Source organism: Amblyomma mixtum, chromosome 2, assembly GCF_055824585.1.
Source record: "Amblyomma mixtum isolate Tamu chromosome 2, ASM5582458v1, whole genome shotgun sequence".
Classification (NCBI taxonomy): domain Eukaryota; kingdom Metazoa; phylum Arthropoda; class Arachnida; order Ixodida; family Ixodidae; genus Amblyomma; species Amblyomma mixtum.
Window position 1 is genome coordinate 139957389 of NC_143013.1, and position 24439 is coordinate 139981827.

The following is a 24439-nucleotide window of genomic DNA, read 5'->3' on the forward strand; positions in this document are numbered from 1 at the left end:
ACAGCCTCCGGACAGGGGGACCAATCCGAAGACATTCGGGAGGCTCTGAACGGAGACGGATTAGCGTAGACGCACACCAGATTAGCTCCGCACGCGCAGTTAATCCTGTTGAGCGTTTTAGCTAATATGGCCATGGGAAAACTCCGCATTAACAGAGACAACGAAGGTCCTGCGCTTAGCAAGTGGAAAATATATAAACGCTACAAATGCACCATGGAAGCTCGTAAGCTCCAGTGGCGACCGCGAAGAATATGCTCACACTGCTAACTTCAAAATTTCCGTATCTTTCGAACTCGGAATCTTCTCCCGCTATCAACCACAACGACTCTGTATGCTGGTAACCTACCGCGGAGCTTGTGGAGCGTATCTTACCCTTACAAGAGAAGCCGCCGGGATGGCTCAGTGGTTATGGTGCTCGGCTGCTGACCCGAAAGACTCGGGTTCGACCCGGGCGCGACCGTAGCATTTCGGTGTAATCGAAATGCTAGAGGCCCGTGTATTGTGCGATATCACGGCACAATGCACGAAGCCCCTCCTAGCCTGAGTCGGTTTGGGACGTTAAAGCCCCTAAAACCTCACCCTTACAACGGAGTGCACTAAGCACAAGAGGACTCCCACATAACGTAATTCGTGCTTATTGTGTACGGTCAACGAGAGCGGTGCAACCTGCCACGGCAAGGGCTACGGCTGTTAGATACCGAAAACGACGGCAGAGGTCTTGAGTCGCCACGCCCCAAGCTCATGCGCGACATTTGGCTCTTCTTTTTTTCTCCCCGCACAAAATCGGACGCTGCCACGCGACTCAGCTCGCAGTGGGCAGAGTGGAGTGAGCCACGTCCGCCGGTCCCCGAAACGCGGCGTGGCCAACAGCATCTGCCCTCTTCCGGAACCGCGCCGCAGCCCGGAAGAGAGACAGACGACACCGGAACGGAGGCGGCTCAACGACAAGATCTCTCGCGCACACACACCCGGACACAAGAAGCCCCGCAGCGCGGTTTCGCCCCAGGACATGCGTCCACTCTTATACGGAAGGAAACGAGGTGGCGACAGTGTGGGTGCTACACACTTCCGCGCTGGATAGGGAGAGGGGGAGGGAGCTGTCGATCGCCGAGAGCGACAACGGTCGGCTGCGGCCCCGCAGGGCAGTCGAGGCAACCACCTCCGTTCCAGGCGATGCCGTCATCTGCGCTCTCAAGGCACGCTCTTTTTGGGGCATTATTTCGACGGCAGTGTCTCAGTCTCGGCGCATGCTCCTTCCGCGTGACGATTAATTCGACGCGGCCTACAGACACAGACTCGCGTATTTTTAGTTCAGTGCGTTCTTTCGCGGGGGTTCTGCGACACAAATTGCGGCCTCCCGGACTAATTCCGATACCAATGAAAACCTCACATTTGTTTGCGAGCAGAATACTCATTTGTAGCTGAGAAAACTAGATTTATAAAATAGAATAGTCTTCCTTTTTTTTTTGCTACCACACGATTCAAACTCGTGATGTAAAAGCCGGAAATGACTGCGAGATCCACGTCTGGAAGTGAATAGCGGTGTAGCCTCGCCCTCTACGATACAAGACAAAATACTAAGGATGCATCGCAGTTTACGTGTGAAATGAAACGGTGGCGGTGATGACCGTATTTAATTTTGAGAATATAACGTACACCAGCTCCATTTGCAGAGAAAGTGGTCATTTTGTCATTAATTTACGGCAACCTATTTACGAAGGTCAACTTTGTGGGGTTTAACAGGGGGGATAAACACGTATTCCCCGTTTAAGCACGGCTGACTCAGTTCAAAACCGCGCTGACCCCACCCCGTGGTCGCGTACGCTACTGAGCGCGCGCCGACCACGGCGGGCCGTGCTCTACGGGAACAAAGGAACGACACAATGGCTGACACAAACAAGGCATTTATTGCTATAGCAACAATAACGCCAGCTAGCAACAAAATACACTGAGGAATCTAGGATGTCCGACTCACCAGCACGGCTACGAGCGAACGTCCGCCCACGGTAGGGCAAAGGGAAAACTTCGAGGTCGAGCGGGACGGGCTCGGCGGGAGTAAGTTCCAACCAAGAGGCGCCCGTCGACGAAGAGCGAAGCCGCGAGCGAAACGTCCGCTTGCTTCCCGGTGCCGAGGGAGAAGAGAGCCCGTCGCTCCCCGCGAGCGCGCAGCAAAACGCCATCCGTGGCGCTGGTGTCGCTGCGACGCGAGCGCCCTCCCTTGTTAGTTACAGTAACCGAACCGAGAGGAGTGCTTTTCGGGGGGGGCAGCTAACAACAGTGGGGTGCGTTGAGGGAAAGCGAACGCAGGGGACGAAGGCGTCCCCACATCCCCCCAACCTTAAATAGACCCACGCGCCTGCAAGTTACATGCTATGGAGGAGTCTCCTGGTCTTCATGCACTTGAGGCAGGTCGTGCAGCGGAGGTCACGCCGACAGGGTGCACGCAGTCTTCCGCGGTATTCCGAAGGCGGCGTGAAGGTCTCCGCTGGGACGACTCGCATGGCCCGCGGGCTATGTGCCCGCAGGCCCGCGAAGAGGAGGGCCGGTTGACCACTGCAGGCCAAGATTCCGCAGTAGTCGCCAGGGCAGCAGCAGCCGGAGGTGGCTGCTGTCTGGTCTCGCCACGGCTGCCCCGGATGGATGCGGCGAACAGGATACAGGCCGCTCCGTCGCAGCAGGCGGCGGCGAGACGATGTGCACAGGACAGCAAGCCGCAGTGGCTCCAGATCTGTAAAATTTCCGAAACACACTCCGCATGCCTTTAACGTAGGTCACGGGAGGGGAAACGGCGTACACAAGGGCCTCGTGGCTCAAATGCTCAACTCGCTAGCAAAACGTGTCGGGCGGCTGTGCAATGCAAAGTTCGAGTGAACAAAGCCCTTTCTTGAGTTGAACGAGAATGCTCGGTTCATGCGAGGTTAAAAAAACGGGTGGCCAGCAAAGTGCGCCCCCTCTCAATACCACGGTCCGGTGGTCGTGTCACTTTTGACAAGGTGCAGGCGGCTATGAATAGCCTTAGGCCTCAATGCCACTGTGAAGGTCAACGACCCCCAACAAAAGAAAGACCCGAAACGGGTTTCGTGCGCGCAGCCGCGAGGAGACATCAGCGTTGTGGGGTGGTCCTCCCCGCTCACTGCACAAAGCAGCTTGAGCGATCGGCGCCCACCGTATCGGACGGTGTCGGAACGCCCGGTGCCGAGCTGCAATACCAGCGAGCTCGTAACTGCACCCGTGGCCCCAGGCCACCCGGCTCCCAGAGCCGCGACTCCCAGAGTCGAAAAAGAGACAGCGAGAAAATATATACAGAAAACTCGGACCACCCACGCGGCTTCCGTACTCACTCGCTTCGGGCTCGGCAACTCCGCGGGCGCTAGGCCTCGCGCTCCCTCGATGCGGACCAAGTGGTTCTTGAAGAAACTCCAGGAAGAAAACTTCACAAAAAAAACATGCTGAGCATGTCGAAAAGTTCAAACATGCTGCAGCGCAATACACCTCGCACTCAAGAAAGCATGCCGCAGGTCCTAGCGATCAAAATTCACTCTAGGCCTAGCACTTGTCAAGTCCGGACAAAGAGCGTTCCTCGAACCGAACAGACTGTCGTCCAATGTTCCAAGAGCAGGCCCCACGTTGGGCTGCCAGATATGGGGTTTAAATAGGGGAGATAAATACGTTCTCCCCGCTTAAGCACGGCTGACTCAGTTCAAAACCGCGCTGACCCCACCCCGTGGTCGCGTACGCTACTGAGCGCGCGCCGACCACGGCGGGCCGTGCTCTACGGGAACAAAGGAACGACACAATGGCTGACACAAACAAGGCATTTATTGCTATAGCAACAATAACGCCAGCTAGCAACAAAATACACTGAGGAATCTAGGATGTCCGACTCACCAGCACGGCTACGAGCGAACGTCCGCCCACGGTAGGGCAAAGGGAAAACTTCGAGGTCGAGCGGGACGGGCTCGGCGGGAGTAAGTTCCAACCAAGAGGCGCCCGTCGACGAAGAGCGAAGCCGCGAGCGAAACGTCCGCTTGCTTCCCGGTGCCGAGGGAGAAGAGAGCCCGTCGCTCCCCGCGAGCGCGCAGCAAAACGCCATCCGTGGCGCTGGTGTCGCTGCGACGCGAGCGCCCTCCCTTGTTAGTTACAGTAACCGAACCGAGAGGAGTGCTTTTCGGGGGGGGCAGCTAACAACAGTGGGGTGCGTTGAGGGAAAGCGAACGCAGGGGACGAAGGCGTCCCCACAACTTCAATTTGCCCCTTTAAAAAGGCCCAGACCAGCCTCCTCCCCTGTTTCGGGCTTACAGCCACCCTGCACGTCATCAACGCCCGCGTCCATATCGCCGTAAAAACAGCAAAGAAGTATAATGCGGTGACATAGGTGCGCCACGGCAGCGTATCCAACTGAGAGGACTCTGCACACAGAAGACAAGCAAACAATGTATCTGAGGAGACACAAGGGTCGATAGACACGAAACTACGAAGTTCGGAAACGCATACGACCACCTTCCTGATTATATACACATATGCCCCCCAGGGAAACACTTCCTTTAAATGAGAAGATATTTTAATTTGGCTTCAGTCACAAGATGTACAGAGACCTCGCAATTCAAACTTCCATCGGCAGCGCCATCTCCACGACGAGCAGTGGATGCGACATAAACAACGTGAAGCCATGCATGCAGAGACCCATGACGCGTAGCAGGGCGCCGTAATGCACAAGACTAAATCTTGCTCGGCGATCTCGCGACCTTCTTGATCAGAGCTCTGCAAGATCCGTGTGGGCGGCACTGAACAGTGTGCACACGTGATCACAGCCTTGTCGTCAGGGGGCGCTTGCGTGACGCTCGTACACCAACTTGACGTCACGCCACGCCCATGCTCTCAGAGATCGAAACCGGCCGTGTTAAATGGCCTGGTAATTAATTACGTCCCGCTAGAGCTTTCCAGTTGGAATTTCAACCGCTCTGAACCACTAGGTACCCATTAAATGAAAAATCTCGAAACAAAAGAAATACGTGTCTATAGTCCTTTAAGACATCATGCCATAGGCGTTAGCGGGTTTATGTCTGTATATGCGAAATTGGTAATTTTCGACTTTTGGTTCACTGATCACGGGGAGTACTAAAACCCCTCCTGAGGGCACCAACATTCTCGCGTTAAAAGAGCGAAGAGACATAGAGCCGGCCGAATCTTTAGCTGGCGTGCGTGACGGCCGCGTCTGTGCTCGTGTAGCTTTTGACGGAGTAAACTCGCGAAAATATCAAATTTAAGCGCAGGCTCACTAAGCCTGTGTTTAATATTGAGCTTTCCGCAAGTATGCTTCATCCCAAACTGCAGGAGTACAGAAAGAGCAGCCGTCGCGCACGCCAGCTAAAGATTTGGCCGGCTGCACACCGGCCCTCGCAATAGCACCACTGCTTAGTCTCTGCCGGCGACCTTTCCAGCAGTTTGGCAGCCATCGTTTAGACTGAGACGAACCAGATGTCTTAAAACGACACTCGAACTGCCCTTTGTCGCACGCAACTAACGGTGGGAAGTGACCGATCGTCTCAGCGGGAAAGAATCACCAGCTCAGACAACTGGTACGGGCGCAACATTTCCTTTCACGGTGGGGTAAAAGAAGCAGTATATCTGCGCCCACTACGTGGCACAGCTGCAGGCACTGCTGTCTTCATCGGCCACGCCCCCTTGCGGCGAACGTACTCCGCACAACGGAGCGGCCGCTATGGGGCATGCGTGCGCCGAGAGGAATGCCTCCAAAAGGCCGACGGGGCTTGGGGGCGCAATCTGGCCGGGGTGACGAAGGCGAGACGGCACCAACGGGTGATTTTCCTTTCCCTTCGGGCGAGGAGCAGCTCTCTCGGATTCCCCGCTTCTCCGGGGGCGAGGAGGAAGAGGAGGCAAGAAAAAGACGGCGATGCGCGCAACTGGAATGACAAATGGGCGCGCCGTTACGACACCGGAGCACATGCCTGCACGACGACGGTGCCCGGTTTCGCCGCCATGAATGAGGGGCGTGGCGGCCCGGTTGCAGCAGCCGCCGCGCCGGTCGCAGAGGCTGAATAGCAGCCGCGACGGGACTCCGCGGAAGCCACGCCAATGCGAATCCCGCTGGGGGGAGGGAGACTCGATGCCCGCTTTCTTGCCGCCGTTAGAAACGCGTACGGAACGCGATCTAAAGCCCAGGCGGCACGAACCAAGAAACCCACACGGGCCATGATGACGACTTCGTGGGGGAAGTTAGGGACGGCATGGCAGTGGTGGTGGCAGCAGCAGTAGTAGCTGCGCTGTACTTGGCCGAACAGAGAAGCTCAGCGACGCTGCACTCGCGGTCATTTCCTAAACCATGAGCACGGCGCATTCTCCAGGTCGCCAAAAGGGCGCACCGCCGTCATGAGAGCCAAATGTGTGTGCATCCGTGAGAAGAGAACCCCGTCGGAGAAGTAACGAGACGCGCACATCTGTCCATGTCTGTTCTACGCGCAAAAACTGCCCCAATTTACAATCGCACACATTTCTGCGGGAGTCCGGCCGCCAGTGACTCGACGAGTGTCCACCACGCGGTAGATCCAATGTTTTCTCTTGGAATCCACTCCGTTACCCTTAAGGACCAGCGGTTATCTTGCCTTCGCATTACATGCCCTGCCCAAGCCCACTTCTTCCTCTTGATTTCAACTAGGATATCATTAACCCGCGTTTGTTCCCTCACCCACTCCGCCCTCTTCCGATCTCTTAACGTTACACCTATCATTTTCCTTTCCATAGCTCGCTGCGTTGTTCTCAACTTAAGCTGAACCCTCTTTGTTAGCCACCACGTTTCTGCCCCATAGGTGAGTACCGGTAGGATACAGCTGTTGTATACTTTTCTCTTCAGGGATATTGGTAAGCTACCATTCATGATCTGAGAGAACCTGCCATATGCGATCCACCCCATTCTTATTCTTCTAGATTCCAAGAGAAAGCAAACGTAGCAGGGGACGGCAGAAAGTTAGGTGGGCGGATGAGATTAAGAAGTTTGCGGGGATACAGTGGCGGCAACTGACAAAGGACAGGGTTAATTGGAGAGATATGGGAGAGGCCTTTGCCCTGCAGTGGGTGTAGTCAGGCTGATGATGATGATGATGAGAGCCCATGCAGCGCCCTGCACCTAAATTCAGCGCCGACGCTACAGCATGCCGACATCGGCAGGCGAACGAACCCTGTGTAGCCATTACAATGAGCAGCACTTATGGCGGCATTAAAATAATGCAGCCAGCACGACCACAATTCTCCCACTCTCACTAGTCAGTAGCGGAAATACAGAGCCACCCCTCCCTAGTTATTATTTTTTTTTTTTTGCTATGGATGTTCTATTGGTTCCTTTTATTGGTTGAGTCTCAAGACCTTTGCAGCTCAATGTTACCCATCTACAAGCAAAGTAAGCGCCCAACGTGTCGTTACGTTTTTACGGTATACTGGTTTTTGAGGAAAGAAAATGGCGCAGTGTCTGTCTCACATGCCTCGGTGGACACCTGAACCGCGCCGTGAGGGAAGGGAGGAAGGCAATTCTCGTTTCAGCGCAGTGTTTGCCATAAGCACCGAAGCGCTTCGCGCATGCATTGGTCTCATCGTAGCGACATCGCCACAGCGAGCACTCTGTTTCAGAGATGCAGTATGACGAGCACCGCTTCCAAGTAAAGCATGAAGGGGAGGAGACTAGAAGCTGCCACCACGGCAGAGCCTACACAGGATCTGGTTTGCGCCAGACACCGTCCCTTCAACGCACTCTCAGAAACGCCTCATGCATGACGCATGCCGGCTGTGTCAGAGCGGAAGTTCGGAGGAAAAACCGCGCGCGTGCGTTGTCACACTAATTCAGGATTGGTCGACAAGGTTGTGACGTCACACGCTGAGCTGTGGGACGAAAATGACTAAAACTCGAGCAAAATTGTGACTATGAGCCAGTAGCATGACCGAAATGTCAGAATGACGTATACAAGGATGTGAAGGAAATTAATTACGCTGAACAACAAATTGGGTTAAATAGTTGGGAATCAAAACCCTGACTCTTGGGTTGACACAGACACACTTGGGTTGGGCTGGGTCAGACACGCTACCCCTAGTCCACTGAGGTGTACCACGTGGTCTCGTATGCCTACTGATGTGTGTTTATGAGAGTGTCTAATTAGAAAGAGGCGCTAATTAAGATAGAAGTAAATAACCATCAACGCTGTCACGTCGTACCCTTAAAGGTGCACTGCAGAGGAATCTGAACCCGTATTTTTGCCGCGGGAACTCGATCTACACGTTCCGAGCATTCTTAGAAACTCCGATTTATTGCCCTGTGTGGCTGATTTTCCTAATTAAGTCGAATTAACGTCCGGCTCCCGCCTTTTTTTTTTAATTCTTCCTCGTACGGTGGGCGGAGTCGACCAACGCGTGGAGTGCCTTTCACCCAGTCCTGTGGAGGCTTCCCGCTCTGCCATCGGCGCAGTAATACGTAGTAGTCCGTAGTAGCAAATAGTCCGCGCATATTTTTATTTCTTCGGGCTTATTTTGCGGCTATATTATCTGCGAATGAAACTATTTGTTCACGGAAACCTAAAAAACAAAATAAAGCGAAAGCAAAGCCTCCACGGAGCTGGCTGCAAGGCACTCCACGCGTTGGTCGACTCCGCCCACCGTACGAGGGAGAATTTAAAAAAAAAAAGGCGGGAGCCGGACGTTAATTCGACTTAATTAGGAAAATCAGCCACATAGGGCAATAAATCGGAGTTTCTAAGAATGCTCGAACGTGTAGATCGAGTTCCCGCGGCAAAAAGACGAGTTCAGATTCCTCTTCAGTGCACCTTTAAGCCGGAGCTCAAGTGTCCCCCCAATTTTTTCTCGTTCAGCTTATATCATTTCGACGCTTTGCTACGCGCCGTTTTCGAAGAGAAAATACCGGTCGACAATCAGCACGGTCACTACCGTCAGCAGCCAAACTACGTTATGGTAGACAGAGCTGACTACGCCCACTGCAAGGCAAAGGCCTCTCCCAGATATCACTCGGATTTGCCCGCTCCTGGGCCAGCTGAGGCTACCTTATCCACAACAACTTCTTATACCCGTGCCACACAGCCAGATTTACTGCCATTAAGTGCTTACTGCCTTAAGTTTTAATGGCATTCGTGCGGTGCCACACGCATAAATTTAATGGCATTAGCCTTACTGCCATTCGCGAGTTCGCCACAACTGATTCGCCCGTTCAATGCGTACTCTCGTTCCCATTCCACACGCAGAAAAGCATGCAGTTTTGTTCATAACAACTTCCTAACAACTAGGAAATGGTTAATTCTTAAGTTTCAGTCACATGAGGCATCTATACCACATTTTCGATGCGAAGAGCGCCATTTTAACCAGCCTTATTGACAGGTACTCTCGACTTATGTGCTGACATGCGAGTTTATGGCTACTTTTTCGACCTGTAAAGCAGGAACAGCCGTGTTTTCTGGAAAATCGTTTTTACATTACATTTGAACAACATTCTGGTTATATTGTGCTCATTAGAAATATTTATATTCTGGTGAAACTTTTGATTACATTGAAAGCGTTATCGCCATCCTCAGTTTCGATAATAGCATTAAATGTGGACGTGGAGCACAAACTCCGAAACTAATGGCATTAACAAACTTAAGCATTCACTGCCATTTTTGTGCGCGTGTGGCACGGGTATTAATCTCATCAGCCCACCTAACTTTCTGCCGCCCTCTACTAGGCCTGCATTCTCTTGGAATCCATTCCGTTACCCTTATCGACCACCAGTTACCGTGATTTCGCATGCATGCCCCGCCCACGTCCATTTCTTCTCCCCCATTTGGATTAGTTAACTGGCGTTCGTTCCTTGATCCACCCAGCCTTCTTGCTGTCCCTCAATGTTACGTGCACCTATCATCAAATATTCTGCCAATTTGCGCGCCATCTGGACGGGAACAGCAAAACTGGGCAAGTTGGAACGGATTCACCTGAAAGCAGCGCGAAACACAGGACGTAGTCGTCTTTTGTTTCTTCCACTACGTCCTGTGTTTCGCGCTGTTTTAGGATGAAACCATGTGGACGCTTAAGCCGTCCTCACTATGACACTACACAGTAAGTGAAAGGGGCGGTTTACCGTATACGGCTACCACTGAAATTCGCGCCATCTTCGCCGCACTGTAGTGCGGCGCCCTTCATAGCCCGAGTCGCTTTGGGACGTATAAACCCCCTTGTAAACCAACTCTGGAAGCGTCTTGTTAGCAGCGGCTCCTCATCCCTGCCTGGTTCCGTCCGCATCCCCAGTCGGCGTCGCTCGAGGCTTTTACGCAGCCTCCCCGAGAATCGGCCGCTCCTCCTCTCCCACGCACGTCCCGCGTGACGTTCTGAGCCGTACAGGAATGCTGGCAGTGCGAAACGAAAGGGGGTAACGAACGATGGCCAGCTCACGTATGCGCGTATTCGACGCCCTTCTCAGCGCGAGATAAGTGTAGTACGCCCCGACGTTATCGGACGCGCGTATCTCCCGCTCCTGCGGCACCCACCCATTGAGCACGGCGGAACGGAGTGCGCCAGCGTGCGCCGTGCATCGGAGGCGGCAGACCTCCTCTTCCTCCTCGGCCGGGATCGCATCCGGCAGCGAGCGCGACGCCAGACGCAGCGAGGAGGCGACCAATGCGAGCGAGAGGAGTGGGACGGATATGCGAGATGGGTTCAGGCAACGAAGAAGAAAGGAACAGAATGAGAGACAGCCCGGGCTCGCATCGCGCAAGTGGCGTGGCAGCAGAACGTGGCGGACGGCTGAGTTCTTTAGGCTCACGCAGGGAAGAACCCTCCTCACCCGGAGCGGAGCCCGCATTTTAAACCAGCCGCTGCATGCAAGAAGACAGGGTCAGAGATGGACACAGCTACTACACAGAAGACGGGGAGGGATACGGTCTGCTCAGTGAGGAAAAAAATGGCGACGACGCGACCTCAGCCATCTTTGGATTACGTTTGCCCGCTCTCGTTCACAAGCAACAAACAAATGGAGATCAACACCTCCTTCTGAACACTGCCTTCTGCATGACGAAGACGATAAAACATCTACAACCGAGAAAAAAAAAATTGTTACCCAGTGCACCTATTTCTTCCTTTCTTCTTTCACTCCCTCTTTTAACCCTACCCTTACGGCGCGGTTCGGGCGTCCACCGAGATAAGCGAGACAGTTACTGCCTCATTTCGTTTCCTCAAAAACAAATACTCAATTTTTTTTACCGAGCCATCGAGGCCAACCGTGGAATCAGTGCGGACCCACAAAGTTCGTATCTTTCTGTCGTCGCTTTCGGTTTCAAACTTCTTTCTACTACTTAGAACCGCTATATCCCTGGCTGGTACAGGACAGGGTCAGTTGGAGGCCTCTCTCTGACAGTGGACGCCGATTGGCTCATGATGATGGCACTGTCGCGTATCTACTCGCCCGCCTTCCTGCTCTACACGGTTTGCCAACAGACGCCAGCAATGCGGCGCTGGACCCACGGTGGCGGAATTGCAACAAGGTTGTACAGGCTGCATTGCAACAACCCAGCAAGGAGAGGTTGCTCACTGACGCAAAGCACAGAGAGCAGCCCCAGGCACAGCCACGTGCTGGATACCATTGCCGTGACAACGATACAAATAGCTCAACTGAAATAGCCCTTCTGAATATTAAAAACAAGGTTATCAATAATTTTGAAAATAACCGATTCACGCTAGGTCTGTTCCTTGATTTCAGAAAAGCGTTTGATTCTATTAAACATCAAATATTATTTTATAAACTTCCTTTTTTTGGAATCCGTGGCGTTGCTCTCAATCTTATTCGTAGCTACCTGACGGACAGATACCAATTTACAAGCCTTAATGGACATTCTTCTATTCCAGAACCGATTGCATATGGTGTTCCACAAGGTTCAATCCTGGGACCCTTGCTGTTTATAATTTATATTAATGATATTGTCCTCATACCAAATACACCCGATATTATACTTTATGCAGATGACACCAGTGTGTTTTTTTCAGGAAAACAGTTATCTACACTAGAATCCTTCGCGAACACCTGGCTACATGAGCTTTCATGCTGGCTCCGGATAAACCAAATGCAATTGAACGTTCGGAAGACAAAGTACGTAATGTTTAAGCCGCGAAATAAACCTGAAGATTTTAATATCCAGGTCAAGTACCAAGACTCAGCCCTTGAACGCGTTTCCATTTATAAGTTCCTAGGTGTCTTATTTGAGGAAAACTTAAGCTGGACTTCTCATATAAATAAGGTTCACACAAATATCTCTAGATCTCTAGGCATTTTGTATAAAGTGAGATATTTGGTTCCCAGCTCTATTAAACGTCAGTTGTATTTTGCTTTAGTACAGTCTCATTTACATTACTGTCTGTTAATCTGGGGCACCACTACCAAGACAAACTTGCACAGGCTTGAGATATTGCAAAAACGAGCTCTGCGTTGCATAGAAGATGTAGGTCCGCTAGAACATACATACCCATTATTCTTAAAACATAATTTACTCAAGATAAACGAACTATTTCAACTAAAGCTTGCATATCATGTTTATCATGAAGTCACCCGTGACCCAGTTTCCTTTTATGCTTTATACTTCCCTAACAATAAACCTTATGATTTCAGGTATAGTCATTTTCAAATGCCTCTGATGAGAACGAATTATGGTATGCAGCACATTGATTACTTAATTCCTGATTTACTTAATAAACACCCACGTATTATGGAACTTCTGCAGCAGCCTCGTTCCCCCCGTAACTTCAAGAACAATGTTAAAATGTACCTTCTGTCCCTATCTCCTCCATAAAATGTCCAGTTTCTAGTTTTTTTTTTTTTTTACTCGCTGGGTGTATGTCCAGGTTCGCTATTTTTGGTTTTGTTGTCCTAAGGACGTAGGAGGCATCCAATGCGGTTTTCATTTTTTTGGTTTGCGTGCTATTTCTCCCCTTGCCTGTATGTTAATTCTATGCATCTCATTGTTTGCTATTTCAATTTTTTTGTTTTGTCCTAGCTACATTTTAGCTATGCGTTGTTTTTTCCTTTATTTTTCATTGCATCTGTGTTAATTATGTGTAAGTCATTGATCGTTACATATAATTCATGTAGTACGTATGCGATGTTGTTACTTTTCTTGTTTTTGCTTTGTGTACTTTACTGTGTAATTTGCCACCCCCCTGAGCAATGTAACGGGTGACGGGGCCACGTCAGGCAAAAAATGAATTGCCTTTTGTCCCGTCACCTCTGACAAATCGATGTCAAAATAAACTTCACTTCACTTCACTTCACAACGCTCCAGTTCACTTTCCTGCGGCCGCTGTGAATGGAATTGGCGCTGACGTCTGGATTGGCTGGACAGTAGCATTTATTGAAGTTTACTGCCCCTGCCACCGCGTTCTAAGTACAAAGACGCCCCTTGAAAAGAAATAGCTGAAAAATGTACAGAAACGAATGCCGCTGCCGCGACTCATCGTCAGCCTGACTACGCCCACTGCAAGGCAAAGGCCTCTCCCACATCTCTCCAATTAACCCTGTCCCTCGCCAGTTGCGGCCACCGTATCCCCGCAAACTTCTTAATCTCATCCGCCCACCTAACTTTGTGCCGCCCCCTGCTACGTTTGCCTTCTCGTGGAATCCACTCCGTTACCCTTTATAAAAACAAACTGCGGTGACGTCATGATGTTTTTTTTAGTGCGCGAAGTGAGGTAATAGGCTACGCTCCCGTTCACTCCCAAACGCAGCCCTTTTCGTTGTTGACGTCACGAGTATGCGTGGAGCGTCGGCGAACAAAAATATTTTTCAATTCCTTTCATTCAATTTCCTCGGCAACAGACGCATGTTTCGTTGCGGGAAAACACCGTGTGCCTACAAAGAGCCACACAGTCTATTTTTACTAAGGCCCAGAATGGGACGATGTTGCCCCAACGCCGATGAGAAAACGCCGAAGCAAAAGATGCGGCCCGTTTACGCGAGCCGCCGTAAAATCGGGCCTCTCGAATAATCGCTCTCCTTCGAAGCCGACAAAAAAAAAACATTATCATCGTCGAATGCCCGGCGGCACTTTGCAGCGACGACCGGGTCGCCGCGGGAGGTCCGGTTAGGCGAGGCACGCTGCCGGGAATTTCTCTATCTTCTACTTTGCGCCGCTTTCAGCCCGAAAGTAGATCGGTTCGCTGACGGCTGCTGGGAGGCGGCGCTCGGTATCGGTACACAGTGCTCTAGAAACCTTAGAGCACTATACATATATACATTATCGGCCGCTGACAGCAGTCCGCCCCACACAATGGGTCCTCCCGCTGACCCCACTCGCCACGCTCCGCTAGTGCCGACAACTCCCATGAGCTGCGTTCGACCTCCAAAGGGGCGCAACACCACAACTGTTAGTTCTCCCCGCTCCCTACCGCCGTTACGTGGACGAAAGAACTCCTCTCCCGCTTATACCACAGCACAGAGGCCCTCCTAAAGGGGCGTCGGGCACACGCTCGAAAATAGATTTCAAATTGCGAAACTACTGAGGCACGGCACAATGCAAAGCTTCGCATTAGCACCGGCAATCTGGGGCCCCTCAACGCACCCGCGGAGGCTTGTCGGCACCTCTCCAGCGGTTTTCCGCAGAGGACGCGAAATTTTAAGGCGGAAGCCTTTAATGCCTCGTACTGTCGTTAGCAGCCGTGTCGGCAGATTTTTCCGCGCTTCGGCGTCACTACTTAGAAACTTCGAGGCTGCGAATCCAATCAGGGCCTTTTGGCATTTGAGGCGGAGACGCCACCACTCCGCCACGAAGGCTGAAGGCTTGAGCATGAATAAAGACACATCTAGTGAATGCATGGGTCTCATAAATAAAATAAAAGGAATAAAGAAATGAAAACAAAAAATAAAAAAACAAACAGAACACCAGGAAACGCTTTCGCCTTGAAGCACTTTAGAGAGCCAAAGTGCCCCCTGAATTTTATTAAGCCACACCGGACAGGGCTCCACAGACCATTCTTGCACTCGAACGCAGCCGCATAGACATGCAGACAACGAAAATTCCCAACTCCTCTCTTTTAATACTTATTGATACTTTCAAGCCCTTCATTTCTTCTCACGCAATGTACCCACTCCTCCTTCCCAGTTAGACTGCCCCCATAATGTTGGCCGCGCTACATTTTTGTACTTGGCGCTACCAATCCGCCGCTCCTGAGGAGGGGGGGGGGGGGGGGGGGGGAAGCAGCGTAGCGAACAATAAGGCGACACCCAAGGAGTGGTCGGTAGCGCCAGGTGAAGAAAGCAGTCCAGCGAGTAATACTGCGGCAGTCGGGTTGGAAAGGCAAAAAAAAAAGAAAATAAGTAAACGAGTTTCTGACCAGAACATGCGACAGTAACGACAATGCAGGCGACTGTGCGAATGATGCAACCTGTGGAATACCGAACGAGTCTCTTTCGGCGTTGTGAAGCTTGCTTTGGCGACGCTCGCAATACACACATCGCTCGTATACTCTCAGAAGGGGATTGCCAGCCTGCGAATGCCCGGAACCCTCGAAAGGCCATTAGTTGAGACCGTCTTCTCGGCACACCTTTCACTGTGTTTCGCGAGCAGCTCAAGGATATGCCGTCCATTGTAAACCATACCAGAGTGAACAGTTTCCGCCAGCGCGCCGCGTAATGCGGCGCCAAATGGCCCTGCAAAGCCTGCCGCCCGTGTCTCATTCATTGAGCAGTGCGTATAGACAGGCAGAGAGACGTGCAAATAAACAAATAGCGGCTGCGCACACACCTTAGTCCCCCGAGGAGAAAGTACTAAGATCCCACGGCGGATATCCTCGACAGAGAGCAGGCCACCACGCTCAGACGACTACAAACAGACACCTACCCAAGCAGAGCCATGTATCACAAAATGTGGCCGAACAGATACGCGAAAGAGTGCGTGTGGTGTGGGGGCTACGCCACAACGTACCACGCCACCTGGGGCTGCGAAAAAAGCCCTTTACTACCAAAGGTAAATAGCCCTAGTCTAGAGCAGTGGGAGGCCCTCCTGGCTGACTCCGACCCGAGCACACAGCTTATGCTGGTGACGAGGGCCAAGGCAGCGGCGGAGGCCAACGGGATCCTGGACTAGGGAAGACCGACCACTGAAGCTCCACATCTATCTATCCCCATCCCCCTACTCCCTAACTCTTCCTTTTGAAAAAAAAAAATAAATGTTTTCACTACTACTACTACCAACGAGGAATGGCGTCACGAAGGAAGGCACGATCACTCCGATACAATTCCCCGCGTGTTTACAGGAGGCATTCAGAGATGGGGATTGCGAAAAGTTAGGGACAAATGTTTCAGCAACTGCTCGGGGACGAATTGCAACACACGACCGAGGACCTAGACAGGCAACGCATAAAGGTGGGTCTAAAAACTAATATGGAGAAAACTAAGGTATTCTTCGACAGCCTCGGAATGGAACAGCAGTTTACAACATGGTACCGAACGAAGCGTTAATAGTGGTAAGGGAATATATCCACTCAGGGCGGGTATAGTGACCGCAGATCCTGACCACGAGAGTGAAATAAATAGGCAAATAAGGACGGGGTGGATAGCATTTGGTAGATACTCTGAGATCACCAATGGCAGTTTGCCAGTATCCCTCAAGAGGAAAGTACAAGAGGGAGCACAGTGGGTGAGGGAACAAACGCGGCTTAATGACAACCTAGTTGAAATCAAGAGGAAGAAGTGGGCTTAATTGGGCAGGGCATGTAATGCGAAGGCAGGATAACCGCTGGTCCTTAAGGGCAATGGAGTGGATTCCAAGAGAAGGCAAGCGTAGTAGGGGGCGGCAGAGAGTTAGGTGGGCAGATCAGATTAGGAAGTTTGCGGGGATAGGGTAGCAGTGGCTAAACTGGAGAGACGTGGGAGGGTCCTCTGTCCTGCAGCGGGCGTATCCACGCTGATGATGATGATGATGGCATTCCACTGGGGTGTCGATAAAAGCGATTGTTTCCGTATTTCGAAGGTGTTCAAGAGCGGCACCTCCGTCCGCAAGCTCAGGAAGAGATTCCATCCGAGCGGATGCTCACACTGCGAAAGGACACAATGGCAAATCTTGTGCCCATTAGAAAACAGGATGCACTGGGGATCGAACCGGTGGCACAGAGTCAGGTGTGTAACCGGGCAGAAAGAAATAAGGAAAAAGAAAACCTCCGGACGTAAACGAGACCGAGACCCATACACACGGGGAGAGGGACAGGAAGACCGATTTGAGAAAAAAGTGTATACAGTGCCCATGACAGGCCAAAACGAAGCAGGAGATATAATTTTCTTAGAGGCTAGCACGAAGACTGTATGAAAGAAGAGAGCGCCTGCTCCGCCAAGGCTAGTTGGTCATCCGCCGATTCGGAGCAAAGGCGAGCATTCAAAGGGGGAGAGAAAGCAAAGTTAGGGGAAAGGGACCAATGGCAGTGACGGTACCGAGTGGCCTGCCGCTAACGTGAACTGCGCGTGCGCAGTTAGAGCTGGCGGTTTGTTTTCATCCAACAGAGCTAGAAGAGGAGAGGCGCTCGTGCACAGAGAGCCTGCGGTATCCACTGAAAATGGCGCTGCACAGACCTGCTCTCTCCAGTACCGGCGGCAGTGGCAACCAAGTCACGTAGGATGCGGGAAGATGCGTCGCTACACACGCACGCAGAGTTGCGCGATGCAGAGGCTTGCACACGGTCGCGGCATCGCGTTCCGCCGTCGCCGCAGCCAGCGAGGGCGGAAACCGCGTGGGCGAGGCCAGGGACGCGGCGGCGGAGTGCACAACTTCGTGATCGGCTTGCTGACTCAAGCCGACACGGAAGGGCCTTTTTTAAGCGCTCATCTACACACACTGAGCAAGACAATCGCCCGGGCCGCACCACTAGAGGCGCGACGGGTTACCGGGCAAGAAATACGTTACACTGGGCGGTAAAAAGGAAGAAAAATAGAAGTGCCCAGCTCGCGCCGCCACTTCGCACGACGAGCTGAGAAACAATACAATGGGCAGAAAAAGAAATTAAAAAGAAACTCGCCAAGCCCCCACCGAACGGGCAAAGACACCAGGAAACGCATTGCTGTTCTCTTGCCCTGTGACGTCCCGCAGCGCTCAAAATGACCCCTGTGTGTCAGAACATGGTCGGATTGGAAACGGAGACCCGGGTTGAAAGGAGCCGGCCTTCGTTCCTCCCGCATTTATCAACTAATCGGTGAGTGCTATACGCGAAGGCTTCACAAACCACAGCCGTCCTTCTTAGTATCCTTTTTCAGCAGTGGAGGCTTCGCACGCTCAAAATATGCGGAGGGCATAAACGAGGCAATGCAAGACTCGGCTTTCCAAGAAGAACGCGGCACTTAGGGGCGCGCCGGAGATGAATCCTCCGAAAGAGTCTTGTCCGAAGTCAAAGGATGACGCTGGGATGTGGCACTATAAGAACCCCAACGGCCGTAAGAACGGTTACACGCTCATCTGCATTTGAGCGCACCTACAATACTGCCTCGACTGAGGGTTCCTTCACGATTGGAGTGGGAACAGCTGGGATTCGTATATTTATGGCAAACGCCTTAGCAATCCCCGATTTGCTGATGACATCGCATTGCTAATTAACTCGGAGCCCGGGGGGGGGGGGGGGGGGGGGGGGCGAAGTGCACAGCATGATTGAGGACTTCAACGTGCAAAGCAGAACGGTAGGTCTAAATGTCAAGATGAAGGAAACTAATGTTCGATACTATCGGAAGGGAACAACAGTTTACGACTGGCAGCGAAGTATCTGGAACTGGTAAGGGAACACCTGCACTTAGGGCAGGTACTGACCACTGATACAGACCACGACCGTAAAGTAACTATAGAAGAAAGGGGTTGGAGTGCATTTCGGCAGATACTCTGAGGTCATGAATATCAAGGCCCTGCCTGATTTATTGAGTCAGCCAAAATGAATAAAACAATCTGCACCAACTAAACGAATCCGTACCTCGCAGGTTAGTGGGGATCCATGAACATATTGATCACAAAATATACGTAACAGAACAAGCATATAACACAGCTTAACATCAGTGCAAACAACAGAAACCTATTTATTTTGCAATTAACAGAAATTAAATTTGATGTTTTATAGGATTTAACGTCCAAAAGTGACTCAGGCTATGAGGGACGCCGTAGTGGAGGGCTCCGGAAATTTCTACCACCTGGGGTTCTCTAACGTGCACTGTCATCGCACAGTGCACGGGCCTCTAGAATTTCGCCTCCATCGAAATGCTATCCCCGCGGCCAGGATCGAACCTACGTATCTTTAAAGAGAAATTAAAATTTTGCTTTATTTAATGTGATCCTTCGTCATCAATTACAGATGCGATATAAAATAGTGTGTATTTTCTATAAGAATTTCTGCTAACTGGGGTGAGAGAATGCTTCTTGTGCTTCGTGATCTGTACTGTGAAGGTACAAAGTCAGATAAAAATCGGTTACCAGCATACCTCAAGGGCAAAGTACATAACCCTTTCATCTTCATGATACTCAGTTGTGGGGCAGAAACTTGGAGGCCAACAAAAGGTTCAAATCCAATCGAGGAAAGCGCACCGATCGTGAAATTGAAAATGGCAGGTGTACCAGAGAGCAGAGTGGGTGAGGGTTCCGGAAACAGGAGTTAAATGGCTCTGAAACACCTTTCAGGGTAGAGCACATCAACTCGCTCAATCACACTGCATTGTCTTGTGATGACAACCTGAGCCAAATAATGCATTGTGCACGCAGCTGAGAACCCACAATCACGCGCGAAAGTTGGCGAGCCCTTCCCGGCGACTTTTTCATGCTCGCACCCTCCTCCGTCCCTCGTACCTGTGCGTGCAAGTTGAGATATGGCTATTGGTTAGATTCATTCAGACGTCAGGCAGCTACCGTGGCCGCGGCCAATAAGAAGCCGCGTAGTTCCGGCGGGTCAGGAAGCTCCGCCCCCGGAGGCGGGGCCGGCGGAGAAGCGCCGACCTTCGAGTGTGCAGACAGTGACGAGAGAGGAGAGGATAATGCGCGAAGACGCTGAAATTCAAATTTTGAGTACAGATAACTCAACTACAAAGCGCATCAAAAAAAAAAATTCCTGGTGGACAATATTCGTGAAGGGGGGTGTCTTACAGCCCCTTTAATCATATCCTACAGCTGAAATAATGAACAAACAAATGAGGGTGGGCAGACCATGTAATGCGAAGTCAACCGATTATCCCCTCGAGTCCAAGGGAAGCCACCAAAGAGGCGCTCTCCGAGTCAGGTTGGCGGGTTCGATTAGGAAATTTACGGGGATAAGGCGGCCGCACCTGACGCAGGACACGGAAAAGTGGTAGAGGTGCACTCGCCCGGCAGTCGGCGTTGAACGGTGGCTGTTGCCTGCAGTGCACAGTCCCCAGGCTAGATGCTGATCGAGGTGGAATTCTAAAACAGCTGCGGCGTACGCGGTATCAGTGCACGAGGAAATCGTTCCGCAGCACCTCTCGTACAGCATTCTTCACAGCCACAGTCATGGCACGTGCAAAACAAATGAATCACCACGCATAAGAGCGGTTACTAAATGCATTCTGGCGCTCCACCCTGAGTGGACGAGAGGAGCTGTAGGTTAGTTTAGCCTACCTCCCAACACTCAGTGTCCCGGGGCTACAACCTCCGCATTTACAGAGAGCTGTTAATTTTTGAATTAAACCAACTCTGCTACCATAAAGGTCGATTCATTCATTCCGCCTTCCGCAACCTCATGGAAACTTTCAGTATATCCTCGGCGCTGACACTTTGGCTCAGAAGAGGCGAGAGCCACTCTGGCCGCAGCAGCACGGCTGGTGGGAAGCTTCCCAGCTTCAGCGCGGCGGACGAATCTGACACATGACGGAGTCACAGGACTCCGACAGACAGTGTGGCGCCGCGAAAGGCTGAGCAGAGGCGCGGTAGCTATACCATGGGAGCTCAGCGAGTCTAGCGAACCACGCCAAGGCTGGCAAACCCACATTGGCAAGACCCTTAAAAAAAAATTTAAGACAGTCTTTAGGGTGTCGATAGACTTCTGTCTAAAAGTCAAGACTGTCTATAGACAAACCCTGGAGAGCAGTCTATAGGCAATACAAATGCCATAGACGATCTATAGATTTATGGCCATACACTTTTAGTACTTTTGTCTATAGACAATGAATCGACAAAAAGAAATATCTACAGGAAGTCAATAGAGTCAATAAGAAGTCTATAGACTGTCTATAGACCATTTTTATAAGGGCAGTCGGGCCGAACAGGGACTGTGAACCACGCTGCCCCGTTCAGGGCTCATCTGATGATCCTCCAACACGACACAGACTTGGACGGCGGGCTCTCAGTGGCTTCGTTTGTGACTCATGAGCCACATCCCAAGGCATGTTAACGCTACAGAGTTACAAGGCCCCGTTAAGCAGAAAATCCGGGGTCGGCGTTGCGAGCGAAAAATCGTGACTCCGGCAGGTGGTCCCCAGAGAGCAACCTAGGAGGCCCCACCTTGGTCATGTGACCTTGCGACGTCATCACAACTTGCCCACCGGATAATGAGCAAACTACCCACCATGGCAGGTGGCAGTTAAATTAATCGCATTAAGCAGGCTTTCGAGCCTCGCGAGCGATTCAGAGCACAAGCCACGTCACCAAGGGTCAGGGTCAAGCTCAAATACTATCGCACAACCGCGAGCGGCGCTTCAGTGTTTCCTTTCCTAAAGACAGGAGTTCAGGATGGTAAGTTTGGACACCGTAAAATTCAATGTAACGTTTATTTCAAAGCCACGAACTTCTAAGCAGTACTGCTTAAACTTGAAATTTGGTTACAGAAATAAGATTAGAAAATATATGCAGCCTAGCAGTCCCCGCCACCAACCCGTGTCAGAGATAATTTACGAGCGCCGTCGACCCAGCGCTGAGCACCGAAAAGCCTTGGTGCATTGCACCAACCCGTAAGCACGGCACCGTGAACGAGGCAACAACCGGCTCACTTCTTTACCGAGAATAATTTCCACCCCGCCGCAAGACTAACACCGCAACCTAGCCGAGGCATCATAGTGGCAACAAAAAATCAGAACTCCACTGCAGTTTTTGCTGCAGTAGCGGCGCTGCTGCTTTCTGACTCGTTTCTTGACAACATCACGTTTGCACACAACGCGTGTGACGAAAACCGCTAACAACAAGCGCTGCGGTCAACCGCCTTCCACTGGAGGGTACGGCACGAGTTAAGTTCAGCCGCCTCCAGAAGTGATCTCATGTTTACCTCGCCCGACGCTAGGGAGACAGGGAAGCCCCACATCGACGCCGACCACAGCCCCGTGACTCGCTGCAGTGGCTACAAAACACACTGCATCGTGGCTAGGGACGACTACCCTGTCAAGAGCTGCTCTCAGGCGAACTGGGCAACAGGCTTCCTCGTTACCGCCGGCGAGAGCAGCTGCACGCTGTATCTGAAATGAAGGCCGCCTTTTTTCTTCGTTTTACGCCACGCGCGCCGCGACGGAGAAAGATATATTGATCTCGACCAGAAGGAGACGCAGAGCCGAGAGGTGGTTCCGCCATCGAAAAAGAAGTCGTTCGATCGGCCGCACGATAATTCACACGACGCTCGGTCGGCCGATGTAGATAAGCGCGTCACAGACGTCAGCCGCGCTTGCCCGCAGGCAAAAACATGACAAGGAAAGAGTGGCATTCAAAAAGGCCAGCGAGCGCGCACAGCGGCTGGGGAGGAACCCGTTTGCTCGAAGAATGCGCTCCGAAGACAGCCGCTCTCCGGCGTACAGACACCGCTGACAGCCGGGCGCCCACACAGGCGCGGTCAAAGCACGCATTCCGACGGCCGCTTCCTCCTGGGAGCAGCCGAGCGGCGCCCCTTCCGTGAAGCCGGCCAGACATCCTCGCAGGACGACTTGCGTAACAGCCGAAGGCCGACATTTCCTCGACGTGCTCATCTCCGGCAGAGGCGAAACATGCGGTCCGGCAAGTTCACTCATGACGGGGGCGTTCGAACAGCACCAGCGCACAGTGGTCCGGTTGTACCGCGCGCACGCACGCCTGCGACTTGGCGCCCTGTCAACGAACGACGGTTCACATACCTCGACAAGCGTGCAACACGGCGTTAACCTCGGCCTCGCCCAGTCGAAGCGGCGCACCGTTCCGCAATAATGCCCCATTGAGCGGCGCCCGCGGCGTACTGTTGCCGTTACTATTACCACCCGAACCAACCATGCGCGAAGACAACGCCGCAGGGCTCGCTTCCGGGTTCACCGCGCGAAACGCGATTGACTCGAAATAATGCGACCCAATAGCTGAAGCACAGGGCAGGGCGCCAACGGCATTTAAGGTGACACCCGAGTGTCGGCGCGGCAGCGACTTGCAGCGCGCTCGCAAGCACCCGAGGGCAGTCATTACGAGTCGAACTGAACTCGAGCGCGTAAGCGCTTAGCTCGAAGGTCTAATCGGAGGAAAAGAGAACGCCGCTGCTAGCGGACGTCGGTAGGCACTTTATCGGCTCGCGCACGCCCGGAAAAGTAAAAGAAGCGGAAAACCTCCCGCACCCGTCGACACCACGGCCAACTGGATATCGAGAACGAATGCGCGGAGCAGCTTCAAATTCGCCGCTTTCGACCTGCATGCCACGGCCGTCGATTAAGGTAAACAAGTGAGTGCGCCTACCTATGCGAAGCCCATGCTTTGCCGTCGGAAATACGCTCGGCCGCATTCCAACCGAAGAAAGCCGCCACGATCGGTCGAAAATGAAAGGGGCAAGCCCCTTCAGAGTCGCTAACGACTCCCGAGGCATTTTCTGTCGGGCACAGAGTTGGGCGCTAAACGAAAACAAAACCCGCGGACAAACACGCTTCCCAGAGAAGAGATGAGCAACGCTGAGGTGTTTACAAGCGCAACGATTGCTCCCGTGCAGCAGCAATAAACACCGCGGCCGAAGCGGTGAATGACATGCGGTGAACTCGCGCGGTAGAGGCCGCTGGGCTTTGCGACTCGAATCCACACCCACCGTGACCGGCAGCGGCCGCCTCCCATGTTTTCTTCGCGCGACCGGTCGACGTCAAATCCGAACAGGGCCGTCGTTGTTGCAGAGAGCGTAATCCACAGGCGAAGACCACCGTGAAATCCACTTCGCCGCAACGGCACACTTTCACGGGCAGCAGAGGCCGCCGTTCACGCGCACACGCTCAAAATATCGCAGGCCGAGCCAACAGACGGGTGACGCGCGCCGCCATTTTGCTTAGCGACGTCAGCTTATCCTACCGGCCAGACCTCGAAACATCTTTTTTCAGTTCCGCCGGTGCTGCCGCCAGAGTCCGCAGTGCGGCGCGTCGATCGCTCGCAGGGCCGGTTTCTGTTCTTGTTTTCGCTTTCTCGAGTCTCGGGGGTCAGCTTGCCGTTCGCGCTCAGCCGCTCGACGCAACTTTGCTCCGCTGTGTTTT

At 52.3% G+C, this 24439-nt stretch overlaps 2 protein-coding genes across 3 annotated transcripts in view; one reads left to right on the forward strand and one right to left on the reverse strand.

Annotated features, from left to right (window-relative positions):
* Positions 1 to 24244, reverse strand: part of LOC149361089 (unconventional myosin-XVIIIa-like) — a 248542-nt gene extending 224298 nt beyond the window's left edge. For both annotated transcript variants that reach the window (XM_089572586.1, XM_089572585.1), the window contains exon 1: positions 24007 to 24244. The gene's annotated coding sequence lies outside the window, so the exon portion shown is untranslated. The remainder of the gene's footprint in view (positions 1 to 24006) is intronic.
* Positions 5748 to 24439, forward strand: part of LOC149361090 (uncharacterized) — a 110104-nt gene continuing 91412 nt past the window's right edge. The window contains exon 1 of the mRNA XM_089567994.1: positions 5748 to 5897. Coding sequence (XP_089424120.1) covers positions 5748 to 5897 — 150 coding nt within the window. The remainder of the gene's footprint in view (positions 5898 to 24439) is intronic.